This window comes from Mangifera indica, chromosome 18 (assembly GCF_011075055.1).
Source record: "Mangifera indica cultivar Alphonso chromosome 18, CATAS_Mindica_2.1, whole genome shotgun sequence".
NCBI classification, from domain to species: domain Eukaryota; kingdom Viridiplantae; phylum Streptophyta; class Magnoliopsida; order Sapindales; family Anacardiaceae; genus Mangifera; species Mangifera indica.
Window position 1 is genome coordinate 1,163,883 of NC_058154.1, and position 27,083 is coordinate 1,190,965.

A 27,083-nucleotide genomic window follows, 5' to 3' on the forward strand; every position below is an offset into this window, starting at 1 on the left:
TTTCAAAAGATTAAGAAAATTGGATAGTTAATGGAATAAAATAAAATATATATTTATATTTAATTAATTTTAAAACTTTAAAAAAGTGTGGGACAGATGGCAAATGCCAATTGGTATTAAATATTTCAGAAAGGCCAAAGCACTATTTCCCGCCTAAGGTATGCTGCATTCGCAAGTCCCCCCTTTAACTTTGATAATTTTAAATACTCACTCATGAGTAGTTAAAATTACGACAATAGGAGTAAAATCATCATTTTCTCTATAATATTAAAATTAAACTAAAATATAATCTTTTGTTGTCCCCCTAAATTTAAAAAACCAAAAGTTTCTCCCAACGTAAGTTTTAAAAAATGACAATTTCACCATAAGGTTTCGTTTTGAAATCTCTGACATCATCTCCGACTTCATTGTCGGCGACCTCTCCCTTCCAAAGCATCATTTCCCTCTGACGGTCTCTCTCCTCCCATTTGGATTTCAATCAGCGTCATAGGAGCGACGAAAGATGAAGAGCTTCATCGGGGAAGACGAAACTCTTCATCTTCCAGGGCGAAGACGAAGCTATCATCTTCATCTGGGAAGACGGTCATCTTCCCAGAGGTCTTCTTCTGGGAAGACGATGGTCTTCCCATATGAAGATGATAGCTTCGTCTTCGTTTGGAAGGACGAAGAGCTTTGTCTTCCATCGCTCCTCTGACACCGATTAAGCATCCAAATGGGAGAAAAGAGGCCGCCAGAGGAAGATGATGCTTTGGGAGGGAGAGACCATCAACAATGGAGCCAAAGATGATGCTGGAGATTTCAAAACAAAACCCTAGGGTAAAATTGTCATTTTTTAAAATTTAGGTTAGTAAAAACTTTTAGTTTTTAAAGTTTAAAGGGAAAAAAGAGATAAAATTTCAAAGGGTTAAGATTATATTAATTTTAAATACTTATAGATAGGTATTTGAGATTATCAAAATTAAATGAGAGAAATTTGAACACGCAGCATACCTTGGGTGGGATAGTCCTTTGGCCTTTCAGAAATAACAAAGTTCAATCCCAAGTTGACGTGTGATAGAAATTATAAATTATTGTCAAACCAATTAGGGACACCTCATCTTCAAATGACACGTGAATAAAGTCAATGGTCACGTGGAAAAAGGAATTTACAACAGACATTTTTGAAAAAAAAAAAATTTCTCAGGGGAGATGGCACCGAGGATAAGGTCAAATTCTCTATTTTTTTATTCTTATTGCAGAGGTGATAAGGACTTTTGTTTTTCTTTATCTGCAGAAAAAAATTCTCTACATTTTATGAATATAAATTAATATATTAAAAAAAAATTAATTAAAATTAAAACTAATTTATAATTTAAATATCATAAATTACATATAAAAATCATTTTAATATAAATAAAATTAATGAAATATAAATAATTTAAAATTATGAAAATATATTAATATTTTAAATAAAAATATTAATATAAAAAATAAAGAATAGGTAGGAGATAAGATGAGATGGGGAGAGGATCTAACGGGGAGGAACAAGGGCACATATATGCTATTCTTGATTGTGAGAATACTTTTTGTCTTCATTTTCATCGTCTTCTCTATTTCTAACAGAGATTTTTCTCTCTGTTAAGTTAAAAATCGTAAATTTAAATTGAAATTATTATCTCTACTTCTAAAAATGGTATTCAAGAAAGTTCATATTAAATATCTTTCAATAAAAAAAATTCAAAACATAAGAGTAGATATTTTTGATAATATTTTAAAATTAAATTATTGACTTATTAATTACAGAGCCGGTCATTACATATGAAATTTCACTTGATATGAAACTTCACTACTTGGTATGGCGCATTCCGGTTTCTTTAAAAAAGTACACATTATTCCGGAGATGACATGGGAAGGAGTTGAAATTCCTAGCAAATTTTCCAAGTTTACAGAGATAACTGATAGCATGGATGCCTAAATTTTTCTTGTTATTCCTTTTGTAATAAAAAAAATTACAATTTCAAGCATCAGCGACCGCCGGAAAGTAGCGATTCTGCAACGGAAGAGGATCCTGTAAGGCCCATAGACGATGGATATGACATTGCAAAATCAGCAAAACCTTCACGATAAGTAAATGTCAGTCCATTGGCTGAAATTCCAAGAGATGATAGCTCTGGCAAAGGGGCATCCTTCTCTAAGTACTGCACAACTTGTCTCATGCTCGGCCTTGACGTTGGCTCTGAATGAGAGCACAACAACCCCAGCTTCAACACCATCTCCACTTCGTCTTCTACATAATCTGAACCCAGATTTGGATCCCTTGCCTCAAGAATCTCACCTTTGCACCAGAAACCCAATACCCAGTCAACCAATATTTCATCATCCCCTGGTTCTGCTCGCGGCTCTATTGGCCTTCTGCCACAGGCAACTTCAAGCAAAAAAGCACCGAAGGAAAACACATCTGTGCTTTTTGTTGCCTTGCCTGTTCGTGTGTGCTCAGGGGCAAGATACCCTAGAGTGCCAGCTACACGGGTTGTTCGAGGATCAGTGCCGTGGTCATAGAGCCTTGCAAGGCCAAAATCTCCCAATCTGCCGTTCAATTCACCGTCAAGCAACACATTACTGGCCTTGACATCTCTGTGAATCACAACTTGTTCCCATTCTTCATGTAGATAAAACAAGCCCAAAGCAACGCCTTTGATGACTCGAAATCTTTGTCTCCAATTAAGGGTCACTTCTGGCTGGTCATAGAGGTACTTGTCAAGGCTTCCATTAGGCATGTAATCGTACACAAGAAGAAGTTCTCCTTTACGCCGGCAATAGCCCAAGAGTTGTACTAAATTCCGGTGACGGAGGCGGCCAATGCTTATGATTTCTGCTATAAATTCTCTCATCCCCTGCCTTGATTCATGGGAGATTCTCTTCACAGCAATTTCAAGTTTAGAGCTGCGTAACACACCTCTGTAGACCCTGCCGAAGCCACCGCTGCCTAATAGCTCTTTATCTTTGAACCCTTTAGTTGCAATGTAAAGATCTCTGTATTTGAATCTCTGAGGCCCATACTCAAGCTCCCACTCTTCAAGCACTTCAGCGAACTTTCTTTTCCTTCTTATCACATAAACAATACCTGAGACAGCAGCTACAATCAAGCTTGATAAAATTACAGGGAGCCCAATTGTCAAAAACTTTGATCTCCGCTTAGGACCAATTCGGGGAAGCTTAGGGAGCTGAGAGAGAGCAAGAGCCTCCGCTTGGCCGTTCATCTTAAAACTCCAACCCAAAATATAATGATTTGTTAACACCGAACCAGTGGATGACGAGAAGCCAACATACATGGCGTTGTTAAGAATAGGCGAAAGATCATAACTTAAAGACAAAAGTGGAGTACTGGGCTTACCACTGTTAAATGGAGCTAAAGTAACGTCAATTTGCTTTTGATCACCATTATATTCCACCCAAACTTGCATTGGTTGACCACTGATAAGAGTCAAGTTTTTAAATTGACCACTGCGATCTTCATAATAACCTGCTGCTGATGAATTCGCAGACTTGAGCCCATTTATATCGATCCCCACATGGTTGTCATTGATATCGAAAAACTCACTACTCTGGATGGTGTCGAGTTCAACGGCGAAAACATGATTGCTGGCATTTCCAGTGTTTGTCTCGTTGAAAAGGCCGAGGAACTGACTGGGCCGAGCCCCCGGGAGCCCCCTGGTCGGCGCAATCACAAAGGCGATACCGTGGCCGTTAAGAGTCGGATACTCTCCTGATATGATGCCGAAAACGAAGGTAGTAGAGAAAGAAAAGGCAGCGGCGTTTGTTGAAGATTGCTTGAAGGTTATTGGGTTGGGATAAAAAGCATGGCCGCTTTGCTGTTTGGTGTCGTTGGTAAGTCGCAGGAGTCCATTGGAAGTGAACTCAGCTATGCCGTCAACGGTTAGATTTGCAGATTGGAAGCCATTGTGGACGAAACCAAGAGTTTCATCTCCTGCTGCGAAGGTGAGTATGAGAAAGAGAAGAATGGCGAGTTTGAAGAACATGTGTAGGTTGTTCCCCATTGACGCGTTCACTCTGTAAATGGGCTCGGGAGAGTTATAATAATCTAAATTTAGGATTTGCGGGGACATGAATACATATGTCCTGTTTTCAACCTACCTTGTTCTTATGTCTGTCCTTTTATATTATTATACCTGTTTAAAATATTAAGATATTCTTATAATTTTAGATTATTTACGTTTTTTTAATTTATTTATATTTCTTATTGTGCATATTTAGGACTTAAGATAGTTAACTTATGCGATTTGTAGTATTTTAAATAGTAGGTTGATTTTGGTTTAAGTTAATTTAGTTGTTTAATATTGTTATGTTGTATTTAAAGGTACATAGAGAGAATTTCTTTCCACAGGTATGGGGATAGAGAGAAGATTTTTTTTCACAAATAAGAGAGGAGAAAAAAAGTTTTTTCTACTAGTAAGAAACAAAAAATCCTTATCATCCCTCCTCATTGCCATCCCTAACATGAACACAAGCCCGGAACATTAAGTGTGTAGGTGTAACTTGCTTTTGTCTTTTCATTGTTTTGTATCCGTGGGCTTCTTCCTATGCTGAAGCAGAATTTTCAGCCTCAGGGTCAAGGAAAATCTTTGAACGATAGAAAAGGAAAAGCTGGTGCTTGAAGAAACTCGGTTGGTCGCTTAAAAATAATTTTTATTTGACCATTTTGTGCTTAGTTGCTCAGATAAAATTGTTTGATGTATACTATAATTTAATTAAAGGTTTCGTATTATTAACAACAACTCCATGCATGTATGCTTTGAATCTAACTAATACAGGCAACGGTGGAATTGAGCCATTTTAGGGCAGGCCCAGACCCACCCTTAATTCAAATATTTTTTTGAAAAGTTCAATGAAGACCCACGCTTACTTGTTTCGTTAGGCCCACCCTCATGTAGTATTTAATTTGGTACAACAAATTATATAATGTCATGTTGTAGCTTCAATGCTGGACAATCAATGACTAACAAAATGCTAGGGTAGAGTATGTACACAAATTACCGAAGAGGTGCATGAGAAGAGGAGAAGAGTTTGCCAGGTTTTATTAAAGCCTCTTTGTCTATATTAGAATGAAATTTATCTAATACTCATTTTTAGTTTTTTATTGTGTTTCTTTCAGTGAGAAATATCGATATGTGGGCAAAGGTACGAGTTGCCCACTTTTGTAGTTAATTGCCTATGGGAAGATTTTTGATGGATAAGAAAGAAGAAACTACCATTTAACATTATCTTTGCATAGAAGGAAAGTAATTTAGACGTCATAGATTGTAGGGATGACAATGGACGGTGAGCCTCACCTATTCCCTAAATAATTTAAGTGGGATAGGGATGGGGAAATCCCTAAATGGAGAGTGCGTTCCACATACTCATTCTATTTTCCAATTTATTTAGTTATAATATATAAATATAATTACATTAAAGAATAACTACAAATGAAGAGAGTTAGACATGAGGTGGTTTTTCTACATGATTTGCCATTGTTCGAAGCTTAAATTTGCAGTTATGGCATTAATGACCTTAACAGAATGCTATTATAGCGTATATACCGAAATTACCAAAGAAGTGTATGAGAAAAAGACAAAAGTTTGCTAGATTTTATTAATGTCTCCTCGTCTATCTTTGAATAAAAACTATCTATTTCTAATTATTTGTTTTTGATTTCTCCTCTTAATAACCATTTCTCTTTACTGGATTCTAAGAAAGGGTCACAACATTAACAATTACTTCTAAATTTAAATTCAAATAATAACTTTGCAAACAATTATATTTAGAAAATAAGATAAGAATGATGTATTTATAAAACTTAGAGTTGTTATTGTTTTTTATTATATATAAATGATACGGAAGTAATGTCAACCAGTGGATTATGTGCTTTCGATGAGAAATGTTTATATGTAGACTAAGGTGCGAGGTGTCATTTTTGTAGACTTTCATTTAACATTATCTTTACATGGAAGGAAAGTAATTTAGAAGCTATATATTTTTGTAGGGATGACAACGGGCACAAAGTCTGACCTATACCCCATACTATTTAAGTAGGATAGTTAATTCCCAATTTGAAGTTGAAACTAACCAAATTTGAATACTTCTTTTTATTGTTGTTATTAAGAAAATGATAAAATATGTTGCTTTTTTCAGCGTTAAAATAGATCTTCTATTACGATGACATTTTAGTGAATCAAAACCTCTTTTGTTTTGATAAAGAATGGATTATTTCAACGTCACCAAAGCTAAAATAGCCCCCATCCTTTCTTATTCCACATCAGCAACATCATAGTGGGTTACCAATTTGTCCATATAATTCTTAAAACTTGTTATTCCCAAGTTTAAAAGAAGGAAAAAATCACTTTACGTTTTCACTATATTTTGAGTTTTTTGGCCTCTTATTCCCTATCTATTTCAAGATAGAGCAATCATTTGCTTTTCAAACCTGTCATACCTTTATCATATATGATCTCCATGAGCTTCAATTTCTTTTCTAAACATGGTCATCACAATTTATAATTTAAAATTGAGGTCAACCAACTAGTTCTTACCCCAAATTTGATAAAAGGATAATTTTTTTATTTTTAAAGTTTGAATAATTTATTTTTCTATCCTTCATCCACTTTTTTTAATGAATACCTTTTGATTTGCTTATGCCTCTATTCAATTTCTTTATAAAATTATACTAAATTTGGGGCTAAAAATTGGAGTTTCAATTGAAGTTTAAGATCAAAACAAATTTGGATACTTCTTCTTATTGTTGTATTAGACCTGATAAATAAGCGAGTTGGGTCAGGTGTGAGTAAAATAGGTATGAATCAAATTATATAAGTGAGAATTTTTAAACTTGTACTTGACCCGATGGGTATGGGTTGACTCACGAGTTATCCGTTAATATTAATTTTTTATTATTTCTCTTTTGTTTTTATTATTTTAATGTATTTTTTCTTAATTTTCAATATTTTCTTATCAAATACATAAGTATTCCATAAAAGAAATAAAATTTACCTCAAATTATAAAAATATTTTTTATAAATTTAAAGAATTTTAGTATTAAATATAGAATAAATATTTCTAACAAAATGTTTAATGTTCATATTTTTTAAATTTGTTTTCAACAAAATAATTTTTTTAATTTTAAGACGAATTTAAGTTCATTTCATGTCAAAAAAAGTAAAAATATACGAAATTTGTGTTGAATGTGTTGTCAGTTTGATGTTGAAATAAAAAAAGAAAATGAATAGGAAAAAAAAGGGTGACCCATGGATACTCGCGAGCATATTGTAACATCCCTTCCCAGAAGTGTTAGCTTATAAAGGAAAAATGTTACGAATTAATATCTGGAACATTTATTTTAAAACAAATTTTAAAATAAACTCGTCACTAAAAGCGTTCTAAAATTATTTTGAGAAAACTGAAAATCTGAAAACGAATAAAAGATGTATATATCCTATATGAAAACTCATATGAAAACATCTAAGATCATAGAGTAATCATGTATATACACCTATATACAACTATACAACTATCTGAATAAAGCTAAAAGTCAACAATATCATATACATGTAACAAAAACCATAGATAACCTACCTCAGTCTGGATCTATCTTCGCTGACCTTACCTTACCTCACAGCTACCTCAATCACCTGTATTTGCAATCATGAAAGAAAAGGACGTGAGAGATAAGAACACTTAGTAAAGAGAAATAATTAAGTAAACTATCTTCATTCTTGTTCTAAATCGCCTTCGGGACTTAATCTCATATCATAACCTCCTCAAGGAATCGAGAGGATAATCTAATTCATCTTTTACTATTTGGATCACACTTAGTCTTATATGGTGTCTATTTGATACTTTCTGGAAGCTGACTATAGGGATTTGACACTTTTCTAAGCTCAAACTCTCTTCCTTTCTCTCACTACACCATTTTTGAATCTGAATTATGCTTTACTATAAGTATGCACTACCACGAGCAGACCTTACTGTGGGTCTATGTTCTACTATGAATATGTCTTATTGTAGATGTGCCCTACTATAGGTGATGTAGCATAAAGTGCCCCCTCATAGTTCGTAGCATGCATATGTGTGTTAGCTCTTACTAATTTTGTGTTAACACTTATTTATATATAAAATTATATATACAGTATTATTGTTTTTGTATCTATCTATGCCTTCAAATTTTGGAAACTTTGTGAAATGGGCTAATTGGGCCTTTAATTTTTACGGCAGAGGGATAAATGATAATATTTACAGCGCGACGAAGGGAGGTGGAATAAATGTAAGCATTTAATGGCCTTGGAAACAAAGCAATTATTGCTTTAGTAAATTACTTCATTGGTCGTAGCCCACAACAACAGGATAACATAAATGATTATTATTATTATTTAATTAGATATTATTTTATTTTTTATATAAAAAATATTTAATTATATAATAATATATTATTTATATATTTAAATTATATATATATATATATATATATATATATATATATATATATATATATATATATATATATATATATATATATATAGTTTTATTAATTATTATATTTTCACATAAAAATAATGTTTGATGTATACTATAATTTAATTAAAGGTTTCGTATTATTAACAATAACTCTATGCATGTATACTTTGAATCTAACTAATGCAGGCAACGGTGGAATTGGGCCATTTTCGGGTAGGCCCAGACCCACTGTGAATTCAAATTTTTTTTTAAAAAGTTCAGTGAAAACCCACGCTTACTTGTTTCGTTAGGCCCATCCTCCTCGTCTATCTTAGAATGAAATTTATCTAATACTAATTTTTAGTTTTTGATTGTGCTCTTTCAGTGAGAAATATCTATATGTGGGCTAAGGTACGAGTTGCCAGTTTTGTAGTTTATTGCCTCATGGGAAGATTTTTGATGGATAAGAACGAAGAAACTACCATTTAACATTATCTTTGCATAGAAGGAAAGTAATTTAGACGTCATAGATTGTAGGGATGGCAATGGGTGGTGAGCCTCACCAATTCCCTAAATAATTTAAGTGGGATAAAGATGCGAAAATCCCTAAAGGGGCGTTTGGTTTGTATAATATTTTATTATCAAAATAGAAAGATTATCTTAAAAATAGATTACTGATAAGATTACTGGAGATAAATGATTATTACGTTTGATAAAATTTGATAAAAATAGATGGTATAAATAATTAATGCATTTGGTTAACGGTAATAAAAGAATACTAGTAAATTATTTTGCTTAAATGCCCTTGAATATAATTATTTTTAAATATTTTTTTATATTTTTGTTATATTAATTAAAAATAATTTTATTTTTGTCTTAAAAAATTTATAAATAATAATATAATTATAATAAAATCAAAATTACCTTGATAATATTTTAATATTTAAGGTAAAAGTGATAATCAGATTATCTCATACTCATTATATTTTTCAATTTATTTAATTATAATATATAAATATAATTACATTCAATATAAATAACATTATAAAAAATACAGTATTGCTATATTCAATTAATATTTTAAATAAGAATAATATAAAATATTCTATTCTCCGTTATCACCACAATTTATAATTTAAAATTGAGGTCAAATGACTATATTCCACCCGAAATTTTAAGAATAGTTTATTTGTCCATCTAACATCTACTTTTCTTAATGAATACCTTTGGTTTGCTTATGCTTTTATTCAATTTCTTTGTAATTTTATACTAAATTTGGGGCTAAAAACTAAACAAATTTGAATACTTCTTTTTATTGTTGTTATTAAGAAAATGATGAGTTGAGATCAATCAACAATCTAGATTCTTATAGTCCTATTGAAATAGGTTATTTCAACCCCAGTGTGTTAATAGCTTTGCCCTATTGTAACTCCTTGTCAAAATAGAATCAAAGTTTTTCAATATAATTTATCAATAAAACTATGTGTACCCACTTTAGGTACATAAATATGTATACATTTATATGTGTCATCATGTGATTGGATGATTTTGAATTAAAAATAAAACAATAACCAATCATATGATGACACATATGAGTATGTATACATTCATAATTTATTGTTGTGGCCCCATGGAACCAAAATAGTCTAACTATTTTTTTGTCATTTGGGCTGAAAAATAGTCCCATCCATTCCTAGAATAGCCCCATCCTTTCCTATTGCACATCGGCAACATCATAGTGAATCAAGTCAATGGTCATGTGGAAAAAATTTGTGGTAGACATTTTAAAAAAAAAAGAAAAATATCCCAAGGGGCCCTCCTAGCACTACCCTCCAGAGAAGTACACATTGCTCTGGAGATGACATGCTTAATTTCAGTGGAGCATAGATTAAATTGGGCTTGACTTTAGTTTTGAGTTTGATTGAATATTATAGTCAATAGAGAAAAAAAAAAAAAGGTTAGAATAATATAGTTTTAATTTGTATAAATTAAAATAGTATTTTTTTAGTTATTTTATATTAAAAAATTTCATATTGATAAATTTAACGAGTTAAATATTCTTAAAATTTGAGTTTAGATTTAAAAATATTTAACTTTTAAATTTGAATTTGATTTTATTTGATTGAGTTTGTTTTAAGTTCATTTGAGCCGAGCTCCTCGTATCCATGGGAAAGAGTTGAAATTCCTAGAAAATTTTATATGTTGATGGAGATAATTGATAACATGGATGTCTAAATTTAGAGTTGATAATTTTTAATATAATCAGTTACCTGATATGATACAATACGAAAAATATCGGGGTAAGGTTAAGTTTTTTTATATTAAATTTATTTTGGGTCAACTCAACACTACTCAAAATTAAATTAGGTAGTGTTAGGGTTCACACTAAAGTAACTTGCACGACCCCGAATCGATACAAATATTTTGGAGAAATATTACTTTAATAGATTACATATAATTGTATTTTTATATAATTATAGTTATTTATATTATTGTTTATTTTTATTTAAACATTTTATTTTATTATTAAGTAATAAAAATTTGATTTGGATAGTCTGATTATAGATGTGTTTTTTTGAATGTCTTACTCATATTATAATTATATATTGTATCTTTATAGTAAGATTTTGAAATCTTTATAGATTGTATATAATTGTATATTTGTTTAATTATAATTACTCATTATTTTTATTTAAAAATTTTATTTTATTATTGAATAGTCGAAATTTGATTTAACTAGTCAGATTATTGACGTGTTTTAAAGTCATAATATGTAAAATTTTAGAGTATTTGTTAATAAATCAAAATATTATATTGAATATTTTATTAATGATAGATTGAAGTAATTCCATGAAAAAAATTAAAACAATAAAAATATTTTACAAAATAAAAACAATAAACAATTTTAGATTAAATTGGATCGAATTGGATTAATTCAAATATTATAGAATTGGATTAAGATTAAAAACTTTTGATATAATTTTAATTTACATTAAGATAAAATTAAAGATCTTTAATACAATACCATATAAATATATTTTCAGGGCACGAAGTGCAAGGTCAACCCAAATTCTTTCTGATTATTCCTTCTGTAAGAAAAAAATTACAACTTCAAGCATCATCGACCACCGGAAAGCACCGAATCTGCAACAATAGAGGATCCTGTAAGGCTCACAGATGTTTGATACGACATTGCAAAATCATCAAAACCTTCACGATATGCAAACGCCAGCCCACTGGCTGAAATTCCAAGAGATGAGAGCTCCGGCAAAGGGGCATCCTTCTCTAAATACTGCACAACTTGTCTCATACTCGGCCTTGACGCTGGCTCTGAATGAGAGCATAGTAACCCAAGTTTCAACACCACCTCCAGTTCATCTTCTACATAATCAGAACCCAAATTTTGATCCCTCGCCTCAAGAATTTCACCTCTGCACCAGAACCCAAATACCCAATCTACCAGTATTTCAACATCCTCTGATTCTGCTCGTGGCTCTATTGGCCTTCTGCCACAGGCAACTTCAAGCAAAAAAGCACCAAAAGAGAACACATCTGTGCTTCTTGTTGCTTTTCCTGTTCGTGTGTGCTCTGGGGCAAGATACCCTACAGTGCCCACCACATGGGTTGATCGAGGATCAGTGCCGTGGTCATATAGTCTTGCAAGGCCGAAATCTCCCAATCTGCCGTTAAATTCACCGTCAAGTAACACATTACTGGCCTTGACATCTCTGTGAATCACAACTTGTTCCCATTCTTCATGTAGATAAAACAAGCCCAAAGCAACGCCTTTGATGACTCGAAATCTTTGTCTCCAATTGAGGGTCACCTTTGGTTGGTCATACAGGTACTTGTCAAGGCTTCCATTAGGCATGTATTCGTATACCAAAAGAAGTTCTCCTTTTCGCCGGCAATAGCCCAAGAGTGGAACCAAATTCCGGTGACGGAGGCGGCCAATGCTTATGATTTCTGCTATAAATTCTCTCATCCCTTGTCTTGATTCATGGGTGATTCTCTTCACTGCAATTTCAAGTTTAGAGCTGCGTAACACACCTCTGTAGACCCTGCCAAAGCCACCGCTGCCTAACAGCTCTTTATCTTTGAACCCTTTAGTTGCAACGTAAAGATCTCTGTATTTGAATCTCTGAGGCCCATACTCAAGCTCCCACTCTTCAAGCACTTCAGCGAACTTTCTTTTCCTTCTTATCACATAAACTATGCCTGAAACTGCAGCTAAAATCAAGCTTGATAGAATTACGGGGAGCCCAATTGTCAAAAACTTTGATCTTCTCTTAGGACCAATACGGGGAAGCTTAGGGAGCTGAGAGAGAGCAAGTGCCTCCGCTTGGCCGTTCATCTTAAAACTCCAACCCAAAATATAATGATTTGTTAACACCGAACCAGTGGATGATGAGAAGCCAACATACATGGCGTTGTTAAGAACAGACGAAAGGTCATAACTCAAAGACAAAAGTGGTGTACTGGGCTTACCCCTGTTAAATGGAGCTAAAGTAACATCAATTTGCTTTTGATCACCATTATATTCCACCCAAACTTGCATTGGTTGACCACTGATAAGAGTCAAGTTTTTAAATTGACCACTGCGATCTTCATAATAACCTGCTGCAGATGAATTCGCAGACTTGAGCTCATTTATATCGATCCCCACATGGTTGTCATTGATATCGAAAAACTCACTACTCTGGATGGTGTCGAGTTCAACGGCGAAAACATGATTGCTGGCATTTCCATTGTTTGTCAAGTTAAAAAGGCCGAGGTACTGACTGGGCCGAGCCCCCGGCAGCCCCCTTGTAGGCGCAATCACGAAGGCGATGCCGTGCCCGTTAATAGTTGGGTACTCTCCTGTTTGGATGCCGAAAACGAAGGTAGTGGAGAAAGAAAAGGCAGTGGAATTTGTTAAAGATGATTGCTTGAAGGTTATTGGGTTGGGATAAAAAGCATGGCCGCTTCGCTGTTTTGTTTCGTTTGTAAGTCGCAAGAGTCCCTTGGAGGTGAATTCGGCGATGCCATCAATGGTTAGATTAGCAGACTGGAAGCCATTGTAGACGAAGCCAAGAGTTTCGTCTCCTGCTGCTAAGGTGAGTAGGAGAGAGAGAAGAATGGCGAGTTTGAAGAACATGTGGAGGCTGCTCTCCATTGACGCGTTCACTCAGTAAATGGCTTTACAAGCGTTATAACGAGGGTTATTGAAAAAAATATCACAATTTCGCCCGTTTATACATTTTTTCCACAATTTTTTATACACATACAAATATACTATAAGAAGTGTACAGTTTCAAAAATACCCCTGTGATAAGAAAAAATTAAGAACCATATGATGGTACCGTTTATACATAAAAAGAATTCTGCAGACAATTTTTTTTCGCAAATCAGAAGAATCCGTGGAAAGCACATTTATAGAAAGCCACGTTTTGAATTTAAAACCCCAATGCTATTCACCTTTCTCATTTTCTAAGCCTCCACCGACTCACTTTCCAAGCTTATCCCTTTTGAAGTCTCCATGGTGAAGAAGAAGCAGTCGACATGGACACCTACATCGACAAGAAGGAGAACCGACGCTAACGACGAATGCTCCATCCATCAATGTTGATGAGATGGAATGCTCTATCTACCAACATCGTTGTCTAAATCTAACTGATCAAGGAAGAATGACACGTCAAATTTTACGGATAAATATGGAGTGAGTGAAGATATAATACCTTAATCCCGTCGCTATCCTTATAAGGGAAACCTTTTCTTGTTCCCTTCTCTTGATATAAGTATGATGAAAATTCCCATCTCTTCCCTACAAGAGAACTTCTCTTCCTTTCCCCTTTCTAGTCCTTGTAGGAAAAATTTATAACATTTTCCTCTCTCATCCTTGTTAAAAAAATATTAGAATATATATTAAGTGTCGAGATATATTTATAATAAATACAAACTTTTATGAGTAATTTAATATGTACAAATTTAGGGAATATATAAAGAAGAGGACGAGTCAAAGAGAGAGCAAACTAAAAATATATTTATCCTTACTCTCAACTATAAAAATTTTAGTTATCTTTGTTCTTGTTTCTATCTTCATTGGGAAATCCCCTCCCCGAACAAGGGGGGAGAGGCCAAAGATCCAGTTTTTCAGGCCGGATTGCCATCTCTAAGTAAAGTAGTAGTTGCGGAAAACTAGGCTGAAGAGATCTCTTAAATATAACACTAAAATCTGGTCGACATAAATATTATTGTGATAATAAACAAGACCAGAAGAAAAAAGAATAGACTATTGAAACAATTACAAGTGTTTAGAGGTTATTTCCTCTTTAATTATACTCCTTTTCCTAAGACAAATCTAAAATTGGTACAGGCAGCTCCCATCATCACTCCTAGCTGTGGGATCATAATTTTCTGCAGATGGATCAGTGCAGCCCTCTCGGACTGGAATGTTAACCTGTTGAGCTGCTTTACCTGCATTCAAACAGTTATTAAAGCTTAGTAAATTCTGATGATTTTGTTCATTATATTCCTAAAGGTTGATGCAAACCTCTCATCAAGTCCCTTAGAATCACAGATCTAACCATGGAAACTTCCATTCTTGATGGCATCTTCATTTGCATCACCAAGGGCTGCCTCAAGTACTTGTCAGCCAATTGAGCTCTCTTCACATTCTCCTCCTCTTGCACAAGCATGCTTCCATACTCGAGGAGCTTCTGCAGAGTCATTTTCGTTTGCTTGAAAGTTGGGGGTCCCTCCTTTGAGTTCACAAGCCTCTTCCCAATACTATCAACTCCAATTTCTGGGCACCAAAGAAGTCTGCAGCAGAAAACAAAGGATTTCAGGCTAATTGTTAAACAATAATGAACAATGACTTTCGAGATAATTGAAGACAATTGGGCTTAAAAACTCATCAATAGATTGACCTAGGATTCCAAATACGAGGGACAATCTCCTAATAAAAAGATTCTAAGTGTGAGAGTAAATATCTTTTAACGATATTTTAAAATTAATTTATTGGTTTATCTAATATGATAATTATAAAACAAATTATTAAATCTAAAATTTCACTTGTTATGAAATTTAAAGTATTTGCTATGCCCATTCCACCGTTGCTTAAAAGAAATACGCTTTGTTGTGGAGAAGACATGGGAAGAAGTTGAAATTCCTGGAAAATTTTCCAGGTTTACAGAGATAACTGATAGCGAGATGCCTAAATTCTTCTTATTATTCCTTTGGTAATAAAAAAATAACAATTTCAAGCATCATCGACCACCGGAAAGTAGCGATTCTGCAATGGAAGAGGATCCTGTCAGGCCCATAGATGAAGGATATGACATTGCAAAATGATCAAAACCTTCACGATATGCGAACGTCAGCCCACTGGTTGAAATTCCGAGCGATGATAGCTCCGGCAAAGGGGCATCCTTCTCTAAATACTGCACAACTTGTCTCATGCTCAGCCTTGATGATGGCACTGAATGAGAGCACAACAACCCTAGCTTCAACGCCATCTCCACTTCGTCTTCTACATAATCGGAACCCAGATTTGAATCCCTTGCCTCCAGAATTTCACCTTTGCACCAGAAACCAAATACCCAGTCTACCAATATTTCAACATCCTCTGATTCCGCACGTGGCTCTATTGGCCTTCTGCCATCGGCGACTTCAAGCAAAAAGGCACCAAAGGAAAACATGTTTGTGCTTCTTGTTGCCTTGCCTGTTCGTGTGTGCTCTGGGGCAAGATACCCTACAGTGCCAACCACACGGGTTGTTCAAGGATCAGTGCCGTGGTCATAGAGCCTTGCAAGCCCAAAATCTCCCAATCTGCCGTTCAATTCACCGCCAAGTAACACATTACTGGCCTTGACAGCTCTGCGAATCACAACTTGTTCCCATTCTTCATGTAGATAAAACAAGCCCAAAGCAACGCCTTTGATGACTTGAAATCTTTGTCTCCAATTGAGGGTCACCTTTGGTTGGTCATACAGGTACTTGTCAAGGCTTCCATTAGGCATGTAGTCGTATCCCAAAAGAAGTTCTCCTTTTCGCCAGCAATAGCCCAAGAGTTGAACCAAATTCTGGTGACGGAGCCGGCCAATGCTTAAGATTTTGGCTATAAATGAGCAATGTTATATGTACCTATTTTTGGTACACATTTCATGTATACAGTGATGTGTCATCATGCAATTAGATGTTTTAAAACATGTGTCATCATATGATAAAAAAATATCTAATCACATGATGACACCTCATTTGTGTATATAAATTGTGTACAAAAAATAAGTATACATAATTTTATTGTAAAAGTTTCTAGTCATCAATTAATATACAATTAATATACGTAATTTATAGTTTTGCACAAAATATGTTACACTAGCAACAATAACAATTTGTTACCAAATAATATAGATAGATATGAGGTGGTTTTTTTACGTGATTTGCACATTGCTCAAAGCTTAAATTTATGGAAATGACATTAATGACTTTAACAGAATGCTAGAGTATGTACAGGAATTATCAAAGAGGTGCATGAGAAGAGGGCAAGAGTTTGTTAGATTTTATTAAAGTCTCCTTGTATATCTTAGAATGAAATTTATCTATTTAAAAATTAGAAGAAATCAATTGAGGTTTTCACTATAATTTGTGTCTTTTGGCCTCCTATTCCCTATCTATTTCAAGATGGAGCAATCATTTGCTTTTCAAACCTGTCGGGCCTTTATCATATATGATTTCCATGGGCTTCAACTTCTTTTATAAACATGGTCATCAAGGTCAACTAGCTAGTTCTTACCCCAAATTTGATAAAAGGATAATTTTTTATTTTTAAAGTTTGAATAATTTATTTTTCTATCCTTCATCCACTTTTTTTAATGAATACCTTTGGTTTGCTTATGCCTCTATTCAATTTCTTTGTAAAATTATACTAAATTTGGGGCTAAAAATTGGAGTTTCAATTGAAGTTTAAGATCAAAACAAATTTTGATACTTCTTCTTATTTTTGTATTAGACCTGATAAATAGACGAGTTGGGTCAGGTGTGAGTAAAATAGGTACGGATCAAATTATATAGGTGAGAATTTTTAAACTTGTATTTGACCCGATGGGCATGGATCGACTCATGAGTTATCTGGTAATATTAATTTTTTACTATTTCTCTTTTGTTTTTATTATTTTAATGTATTTTTTTCTTAATTTTCAATATTTTTCTTATCAAATACATAAGTATTCCATAAAAGACGAAAATTTACCTCAAATTATAAAAATATTTTTTATAAGTTTGAAGAATTTTAGTATTAAATGTAGAATAAATATCTCTAACAAAATGTTTAATGTTCATATTTTTTAAATTTGTTTTCAACAAAATAAATTTTTTAATTCATGTTAAAAGAAGGAAAATATGTGAAATTTGTATTGAATGTGTTGTCAGTTTAATATTGAAATAGAAAAAGAAAAAGAATAGGAAAAAAAGGGTGACCCATGGATACCTGCAGACATACTGTAACATCTCTTCCCAGAAGTGTTACCCTTTAGAGGAAAAATGTTACGAATTAATATCTGAAGTATTTATTTTAAAACAAATTTTAAAATGAACTTGTCGCTAAAAGCGTTCTAAAATTATTTTGAAAAAACTAAAAATCTGAAAGCGAATAAAAGATGTATATATCCTATATGAAAACTCATCTGAAAACATCTGAGAGTATGGAGTAATCATGTATATGCCCCTGGATACAACTATCTGAATAGGCTAAAAGTCAATAATATCATATGCATGTAACAAAAACCATAGATAACCTACCTTAGTCTGGATCTATCTTCGCTGACCTTACCTTATCTCACAGCTACCTCAATCACCTGTACCTGCAATCATAAAAGAAAAGGACGTGAGAGATAAGAACACTCAGTAAAGGGAAAAAATTAAGTAAACATCTCCTTTCTTGTTCTAAATCGCCTTCGGGACTCAATCTCACATCATAACCTCCTCAAGGAATCGAGAGGATAATCTAATTCATCCTTTACTATTTGGATAACACTTAGTCCCATTTGGTGTCCTTTTGATACTTTCTGGAAGCTGATTATATGAATTTGACACTTTTATAAGCTCGAACTCTTTTCTTTTCTCTCACTATACCATTTCTAAATCTGAATTGTGTTCTACCACGAGTATACTCTACCGTGAGCGGACCTTACTGTGGGTCTATGTTCTACTACGAATATGTCTTACTGTAGACGTGCCCTACTACTGGCGGTGTAGCATAAAGTGTCCCCTCATAGTTCGTAGCATGTATGCTTGTGTTAGCTCATACTAATCTTGCTTTCATCTAAAACTATTCATAACCCACTAGACTATACTTTTGAATTCTGAGGCCCAAATTCCTTTTTTTGTTTTTCTTTCTTTTCTTTTTCTCTTGTTTTTCTTTCCTTTCTTTCTTTTTTTCCAAAAACTGTAAATTATTGTTTATTAGACTGTTCATTTGGTAGGACAATCTTTTTATTCAATCAACTTAATAGTTCAAACGGTCTCTAATTCATACAAGTTATATATTATTAAAAAGAGGATTCAAAGAGCTTTCTAACAAGCTATAATAGCACTCATGATTCATCAGATAAGACAGTCAAAACTTAGGATGAAGTTAGTGGCAAAAAACTATATTTACTATTTATTTGGTGAGACAACTTTTTGTTCATGCAATTTAATAGTCAAAACGATCTCTAATTCATGCAAGCTATATATCATTTAAAAGAGAATTCAAAGAGCTTTCCAACAAACTATAATAGCACTTATGATTCATCATATAAGACAGTCAAAATATGAGATGAAATACATGACAAAATTGTAAATATTATCCAACTCTCTGCCGTGAACAAAATCACACACATGGATATGGCAAAACAATATTTCTCAACTTTAAAATTATCATTTATAATATAGAGCCAAGAAACCAAAAGAATAGAACATGAAACATACCAAGACACACTATCTTCCTTCTTACCAAGTCAATTTTATCAAGTCGGCTCTCTCCTCTTTATCTTCCTTCTTTTATCACCAAAACACACTACATATTCATAAAACATGTATATAATATATATATAAACATAGGTAAAGGGAAAAGAAATAGATCTTTTGGCTACCAAGACTTCCAAAGTGCTTCATCTTATTTTTTTTCCTTACTTTTCTTCCAAAACCCTTTGAAATTATTCACTTTTCTTAAAAAACAAAGCAAAAGCATGAAAAAAGTTGTTTTCTTCTAGAAGAGACGAGAGAAGATGATGGAAAAAGGCATAAACTTTTTTTTTTTTGTCTTTTCTCTCTTTATATATATATACATACTTTTTAATAAAAATATATATCTCTATATATAACTTTATCTTTTCGTAATTGTTATACACACACACACACACACACACACACACACACACACACACATACACATTTGAACATATATATTTAAAATTGGAAATATTTCAAAACCGGGTTAAAAAACATAAATGCCTCTGAAATGTACCTAAAGGTATTACACATACCTAACCCGCTTGCCTGCAAAAATTTATTACCCACAGATACGGGCCTAAAAATCTAAAACTTGTACACGCATTTAGATGGAGGTTATGCAAGTGACCAACGAATTTTGCCACCTCTAAAGAAGATGAAGAGATTGAGATCTATCAATAATCTGGATTCTTATAGTTTTATTGAAATAAGTTATTTCAATGCCAAAATCAGTGTGCTGATAGCTTTGGCTCTATTCTAACTCAATTGGTGTCGAAATAGAATCAATGTTCTTCAATATAGCTTAATTCTATTATGGCCTCATGGTGCCAAGATAGTCTAGCTATTTTTTGGCCATCTAGGGACCCAAAAAAATGTCATGTTTCATTAGTTTCTTGTGGTGAGCCAAGTTGATTTTTTTTGTGTCGAAATAAATCTCCTATTACAATGACGTTTTAGTGAGTCAAAATCTCTTTTGTTTTGGTAAATAAGAGGTTATTTCGATGTCACCAAAGCTAGAATAGCCCTATCCTTTCCTATTCCACATTGGCAATATCATAATGGGTTACCTATTTGTACATATAATTCTCAAAACTTATTGTTCAAAAGTTTAAAAGAAGGAAAATGAACCGCTAATAACTTAATGACATCACTATTTTTTTAGGGAATTTCAACATGGTAAGGTTGAGAAAGTGGAGGAAGAGAAAGAGAGTAAGAATGAAGAAGAGAAAGAGGAACAAGGTTAGGAAAATAAAGAGTGTTTGGGTGAGGGTTGATGATGATGAGGAGGAAGGAACAAGAACATGGTTGTTAGGAGGTCTATGCATTCAGAAGAGGAAAAAAAAAGGGAAATTGAAAATTTTACCCTCATTTGGGCCCACGTGTACATTTATACCACATTTTTTACACTCTAAATATTTTTACCACTTTATATGATAGAATATCTAAATTGTCCTTATCTTCAACCTTGAGAAACCAAAACAAAGTTTACAATATTACTTCCTTTTAATGCACTATAGAGAGAGAACATGTATAGATATTTAGTATTAGTAGTTGAAACAAGATTTATATATATGTGTTAGATAAGATCAAGTAAATTTAAAATTATTGAGTTTAAATTTTTTAGATTAAATGTATAAAAATTGTAAACTTAGTTGATCTTATCTGTCAAAATTTTGGTTGGCATCAATCTCATATTAAAGTAGCACATGAAAGATAATCCAAGAAACCACCCATAAAAAGTATGCACTGAAGTACTTAGTGTTGAATATACAAATAATACATCAATATATATATCTCAATTGTTACAATTTTAAAAATGAAAAAAATGTCAGAAACTGATTTTGGTTGGGTAAGTTATTTTGGGAGGGGGGTTGATAGCGCAAATTTGGGGGTTCGCCTGAAATTTGCTTAAAGGGGTTGAAGGGGTTGGCGCCAACCCCTTTGTATAAAGCCAACCTCTTAAATATCTCCAAGCTCTTTATTTTTTATTTAAATAAATTTTTTATTTTCGCTTTATTTAATTTTTATATAAATAAATATATATTTTTTATGAGAAATATTTTTTGTTGAAATAAATATTATTTTGTTAAATAATAAATATTTCTTGTTAATTCAATATCTATTTGATGTACGAACTGTGATATATAAAAAAATAAATATTTTTTTATTTGGTTAGAGTAAATATTATTTGGTTGAGTGGAATGGAAGAAAGTGCGAAAAATATCAGTTTGGGTGTTGGTGAAGCCAAACCTTAGGTTGGCGACGCTAACCCAGGTTGGCGTCGCCAACCCGTTCTTCGTCTGAAAAATTTTTAGATCATAATTTTTGTATTTTTTGACCATCAATACAACATTAAACAATATTATAACAACTTTAAACAATGAAAATAATATGAAATAACAACATTAAACAATCTAACAATATGAAATCACAACAAAATTAAATTTCACATTAATCAACCATACATTATTTGATTTTCAATTATTCATAAAGAAAACACATAACATATGAGCTTGAATCAAGATTGACTTGAATGTGGATGATTTTGTGTAAAATCTTTGCAATAAATGTTAATTCTCTAATTAAATCTATCAATTTTTGTCTCTTCTCCCTTGTGTCCAATTTGAATCCTTTATAATGACTTTCTCACGGGTTTTATTGTTCAATAACATGTGTTCTCTGTTGAAGAAGTGTTTTTTTATGCTACAGAGATTCCTTTCTCATTGGAAGGCCGAAAAAAAAAAATTTTCTCTTTCTGTATGCAGGAGTTACATCAGCGAGGGTATTTTGAAAAATACTGTTATGGTATTTTTGTTTAGGCTTTGAGATGGATACTATATATATATATACGATGAAAAAAAGGGTAAAATTTTTAATTTTGCAAAAAAAAAAGCGTTGATTAAGTTTTTAAATATATTTTTTGAATATTTTAAACCTTCCACATGTTAGTATCGAATTGGTTAAAATTTTAAGCATGATTTAAATCATCGTTTTTTTAGGTTAATGCAAAATGTCGATACTACCCTTTTATGTAACATCATTTATTAATAAAATAACTAATTTGTAAACAAATAAAATTTTGAGTATTTAATTATGTGTTTAAAATAATCAAATTATATAATAATATACCATTAAAATCTCTAATTAAATAATAAACGTAGCTTTATTTGCTGTAAAAAACAAATAAATTAAAATAAAAAAATATATTATATATTTTATTATTTATTTATCATGATCATGGAGGAGAAGTTAAAAGGGTCAAGTAAGAAGATGGTTTCAAAAGATTAAGAAAATAGGATAGTTAATGGAATAAAATAAAATATATATTTATATTTAATTAATTTTAAAACTTTAAAAAAGTGTAAGACAGATGGCAAATGCCAATTGGTATTAAATATTTCAGAAACAACAAAGTTCAATCACAAGTTGACGTGTGATAGAAATTTTAAATTATTGTCAAATCCAATGAGGGACACCTCATCTTCAAATGACACGTGAATAAAGTCAATGGTCAAGTGGAAAAAGGAATTTACAGCAGACATTTTTGAAAAAAGAAAATTTCTCAAAGGAGATGGCAAAGGAGGATAAGGTCAAATTCTCTATTTTTTATTCTTATTGCTGAGGAGATAAGGATTTTTGTTTTCTTTTATTTGCAGAAAAAAATTCTCTATATTTTATGAATATAAATTAATATATTTAAAAAAATTAATTAAAATTAAAACTAATTTATAATTTAAATATCGTAAATTACATATAAAAACATTTTAATATAAATAAAATTGATAAAATATAAATAATTTAAAATTATGATGGTATATTAATATTTTAAATAAAAATATTAATATGAAAATGAGAGAATAGGTAGGAGACAAGACGAGGATGGAAATAAATCCAATGGGGAGGGAAATAGACACATGTATCTTATCTTCGATTACGAAAATATTTTTTGTCCTCATTTTCATTTTCTTCTCTATTTTTAATAGGGATTTTCCTCTTTGTTAAATCAAAAATCATAAATTTGAATCGAAATTATTATCTCTACTTTTAAAAGTGATATTCAAAAAAGTTTACATTGAATATTTTCTAATAAAAAGGGATTCCAAATATAAGAATAAATATCTTTTAATAATATTTTAAAATTAAATTATTGACGTATTAATTACTAGGCCAGTCATTACATATGAAATTTCACTACTTGGTACGGCGCATTCCCGTTTCTTTAAAAAAGTACACATTATTCTGGAGATGACATGGGAAGGAGTTGAAATTCCTAGCAAATTTTCCAAGTTTACAGAGATAACTGATAGCATGGATGCCTAAATTTTTCTTGTTATTCCTTTTGTAATAAAAAAAATTACAATTTCAAGCATCATCGACCGCCGGAAAGTAGCGATGCTGCAACGGAAGAGGATCCTGTAAGGCCCATAGACGATGGATATGACATTGCAAAATCATCAAAACCTTCACAATAAGTAAATGTCAGCCCACTGGCTGAAATTCCAAGAGATGACAGCTCTGGCAAAGGGGCATCCTTCTCTAAGTACTGCACAACTTGTCTCATGCTCGGCCTTGACGTTGGCTCTGAATGAGAGCACAACAACCCCAGCTTCAACACCATCTCCACTTCGTCTTCTACATAATCTGAACCCAGACTTGGATCCCTTGCCTCAAGAATTTCACCTTTGCACCAGAAACCAAATACCCAGTCAACCAATATTTCATCATCCTCTGATTCTGCTCGTGGCTCTATTGGCCTTCTGCCACAGGCGACTTCAAGCAAAAAAGCACCAAAGGAAAACACATCTGTGCTTTTTGTTGCCTTGCCTGTTCGTGTGTGCTCAGGGGCAAGATACCCTAGAGTGCCAACTACACGGGTTGTTCGAGGATCAGTGCCGTGGTCATAGAGCCTTGCAAGGCCAAAATCTCCCAATCTGCCGTTCAATTCACCGTCAAGCAACACATTACTGGCCTTGACATCTCTGTGAATCACAACTTGTTCCCATTCTTCATGTAGATAAAACAAGCCCAAAGCAACGCCTTTGATGACTCGAAATCTTTGTCTCCAATTAAGGGTCACTGCTGGCTGGTCATAGAGGTACTTGTCAAGGCTTCCATTAGGCATGTAATCGTACACAAGAAGAAGTTCTCCTTTACGCCGGCAATAGCCCAAGAGTTGTACTAAATTCCGGTGACGGAGGCGGCCAATGCTTATGATTTCTGCTATAAATTCTTTCATCCCCTGCCTTGATTCATGGGAGATTCTCTTCACAGCAATTTCAAGTTTAGAGCTACGTAACACACCTCTGTAGACCCTGCCGAAGCCACCGCTGCCTAATAGCTCTTTATCTTTGAACCCTTTAGTTGCAATGTAAAGATCTCTGTATTTGAATCTCTGAGGCCCATACTCAAGCTCCCACTCTTCAAGCACTTCAGCGAACTTTCTTTTTCTTCTTATCACGTAAACTATACCTGAGACAGCAGCTACAATCAAGCTTGATAAAATTACAGGGAGCCCAATTGTCAAAAACTTTGATCTCCGCTTAGGACCAATTCGGGGAAGCTTAGGGAGCTGAGAGAGAGCAAGAGCCTCCGCTTGGCCGTTCATCTTAAAACTCCAACCCAAAATATAATGATTTGTTAACACCGAACCAGTGGATGACGAGAAGCCAACATACATGGCGTTGTTAAGAATAGGCGAAAGATCATAACTCAAAGACAAAAGTGGAGTACTGGGCTTACCACTGTTAAATGGAGCTAAAGTAACGTCAATTTGCTTTTGATCACCATTATATTCCACCCAAACTTGCATTGGTTGACCACTGATAAGAGTCAAGTTTTTAAATTGACCACTGCGATCTTCATAATAACCTGCTGCAGATGAATTCGCAGACATGAGCCCATTTATATCGATCCCCACATGGTTGTCATTGATATCGAAAAACTCACTACTCTGGATGGTGTCGAGTTCAACGGCGAAAACATGATTGCTGGCATTTCCAGTGTTTGTCTCGTTGAAAAGGCCGAGGTACTGACTGGGCCGAGCCCCCGGGAGCCCCCTGGTCGGCGCAATCACAAAGGCGATACCGTGGCCGTTAAGAGTCGGATACTCTCCAGATATGATGCCGAAAACGAAGGCAGTAGAGAAAGAAAAAGCAGCGGCGTTTGTTGAAGACTGCTTGAAGGTTATTGGGTTGGGATAAAAAGCATGGCCGCTTTGCTGTTTGGTGTCGTTGGTAAGTCGCAGGAGTCCATTGGAAGTGAACTCAGCTATGCCGTCAACGGTTAGATTTGCAGATTGGAAGCCATTGTAGACGAAACCAAGAGTTTCATCTCCTGCTGCTAAGGTGAGTATGAGAGAGAGAAGAATGGCGAGCTTCAAGATCATGTGTAGGTTGTTCTCCATTGGCGCGTTCACTCTGTCAATGGGTTCGGGAGAGTTATAATAATCGAGAAGGCAGCCTTTTTTTTTTTTTTATAATAACAATTTTTTTTGACGATCTCTTGACAATGTCTCTCTCTTCAGCGTGTTTCTCCTTCTTATAATCTCCTCATGACATTATTAATAGTGAAGACAATGTTTTTGTCTCTAATAAAAGTGAATCATCTGTATTTTTTTATAAAGATAAAACGTTTTTATGGGAGATAAAATTGTCAGAGAAATGGAATTTCACTAGAGGGAGAGAACGCTCAAGGAAATAGCTCATTGCGACAATGTTCCTTAAAGCTGGTAGCGGTGAAAATTGTTAACTTTAAAGAGTTTGAGAATTGTCTCAACCTTGGGTGGGGATTGTTACTATTCCAATCCAATATTAGTTTTGACGGTCTACTCCGCCTTAAATGAACAAATAATTAATGGATGACTTTCAACCATGGATTTTGTCATAGTGATTTTGACGGAGAAGCCGCCACCGTGGGAGAGTGGAGCGTTGAAATGGGAAACTATTTGATTAAAAATTGGAAATTATGTAATGCCAGTAGTATCAAAGTGTTGGTTGATTATAGTTAGGTGGAGCTTGGAGAAGTGGACACGGTAAGGCTCCATGTGGAGACCAATCAAAGTCAAACGACCAATGTTTGCTTTGAAATTTCACATGGGCTAAAAGACTTATGCCCACCTAAGTTTGATGTATGTAGATGTAAACCGGAACTTTTTCCCACTAATTTTAAAAAACTCAAAATCTAATTTATAAATTATTAAAATTAATAAAACCCATTAAATCTAAAGATAAAATCGTTATTTAATTAATAATTTTAAAAAATAAAAAAATCTATTTCATTTTCCCCATTAAATTCTAAAAAATAATAATTTCTCTCAAGATTAAATTTTAAAAAGTTATATTACTCCCCCTAAGTTTCAATTTTCCAAGGATAAATTTCCAATGAATGGTCAACTTCTTTGACTCTCTCTATCCTTCTCGGAGAATTCCTTTTCTCTTCAGCAACTTGAAAGACATCTTTCTTAATAGACGAATCGATGAAGATAAACATCTTCGTAGATTCCAAATAAATTGACAAAGAAATTATTGTATGGAATTGATGAATGTGACCTAATTCTAGAATCAACGAAGATTTATGAAGACTCGCATCTTCACTAATTCATCTGTTGGGAGAGACACCTTTCAAGTTGCTCGAGAGGGAGGGAG

General features: G+C 33.3%; 3 protein-coding genes across 3 annotated transcripts; all 3 read right to left on the minus strand.

Annotated features, from left to right (window-relative positions):
• Positions 1 to 1,875: 1,875 nt before the first annotated feature.
• LOC123201600 (L-type lectin-domain containing receptor kinase IV.1-like) lies at positions 1,876 to 4,078 on the minus strand. Its single transcript, XM_044617174.1, has one exon. The coding sequence runs from the start codon at positions 4,035 to 4,037 to the stop codon at positions 2,004 to 2,006; it is 2,034 nt and encodes a 677-aa protein (XP_044473109.1). The 5' UTR covers positions 4,038 to 4,078; the 3' UTR covers positions 1,876 to 2,003.
• Positions 4,079 to 11,526: 7,448 nt separating this feature from the next.
• Positions 11,527 to 13,729, minus strand: LOC123201564 (L-type lectin-domain containing receptor kinase IV.1-like). Its single transcript, XM_044617124.1, has one exon. It carries the CDS (start codon positions 13,619 to 13,621, stop codon positions 11,585 to 11,587), a length of 2,037 nt encoding a protein of 678 aa, XP_044473059.1. The 5' UTR covers positions 13,622 to 13,729; the 3' UTR covers positions 11,527 to 11,584.
• Positions 13,730 to 23,546: 9,817 nt separating this feature from the next.
• Positions 23,547 to 26,003, minus strand: LOC123201442 (L-type lectin-domain containing receptor kinase IV.1-like). Its single transcript, XM_044616953.1, has one exon. It carries the CDS (start codon positions 25,841 to 25,843, stop codon positions 23,810 to 23,812), a length of 2,034 nt encoding a protein of 677 aa, XP_044472888.1. The 5' UTR covers positions 25,844 to 26,003; the 3' UTR covers positions 23,547 to 23,809.
• Positions 26,004 to 27,083: the final 1,080 nt, after the last annotated feature.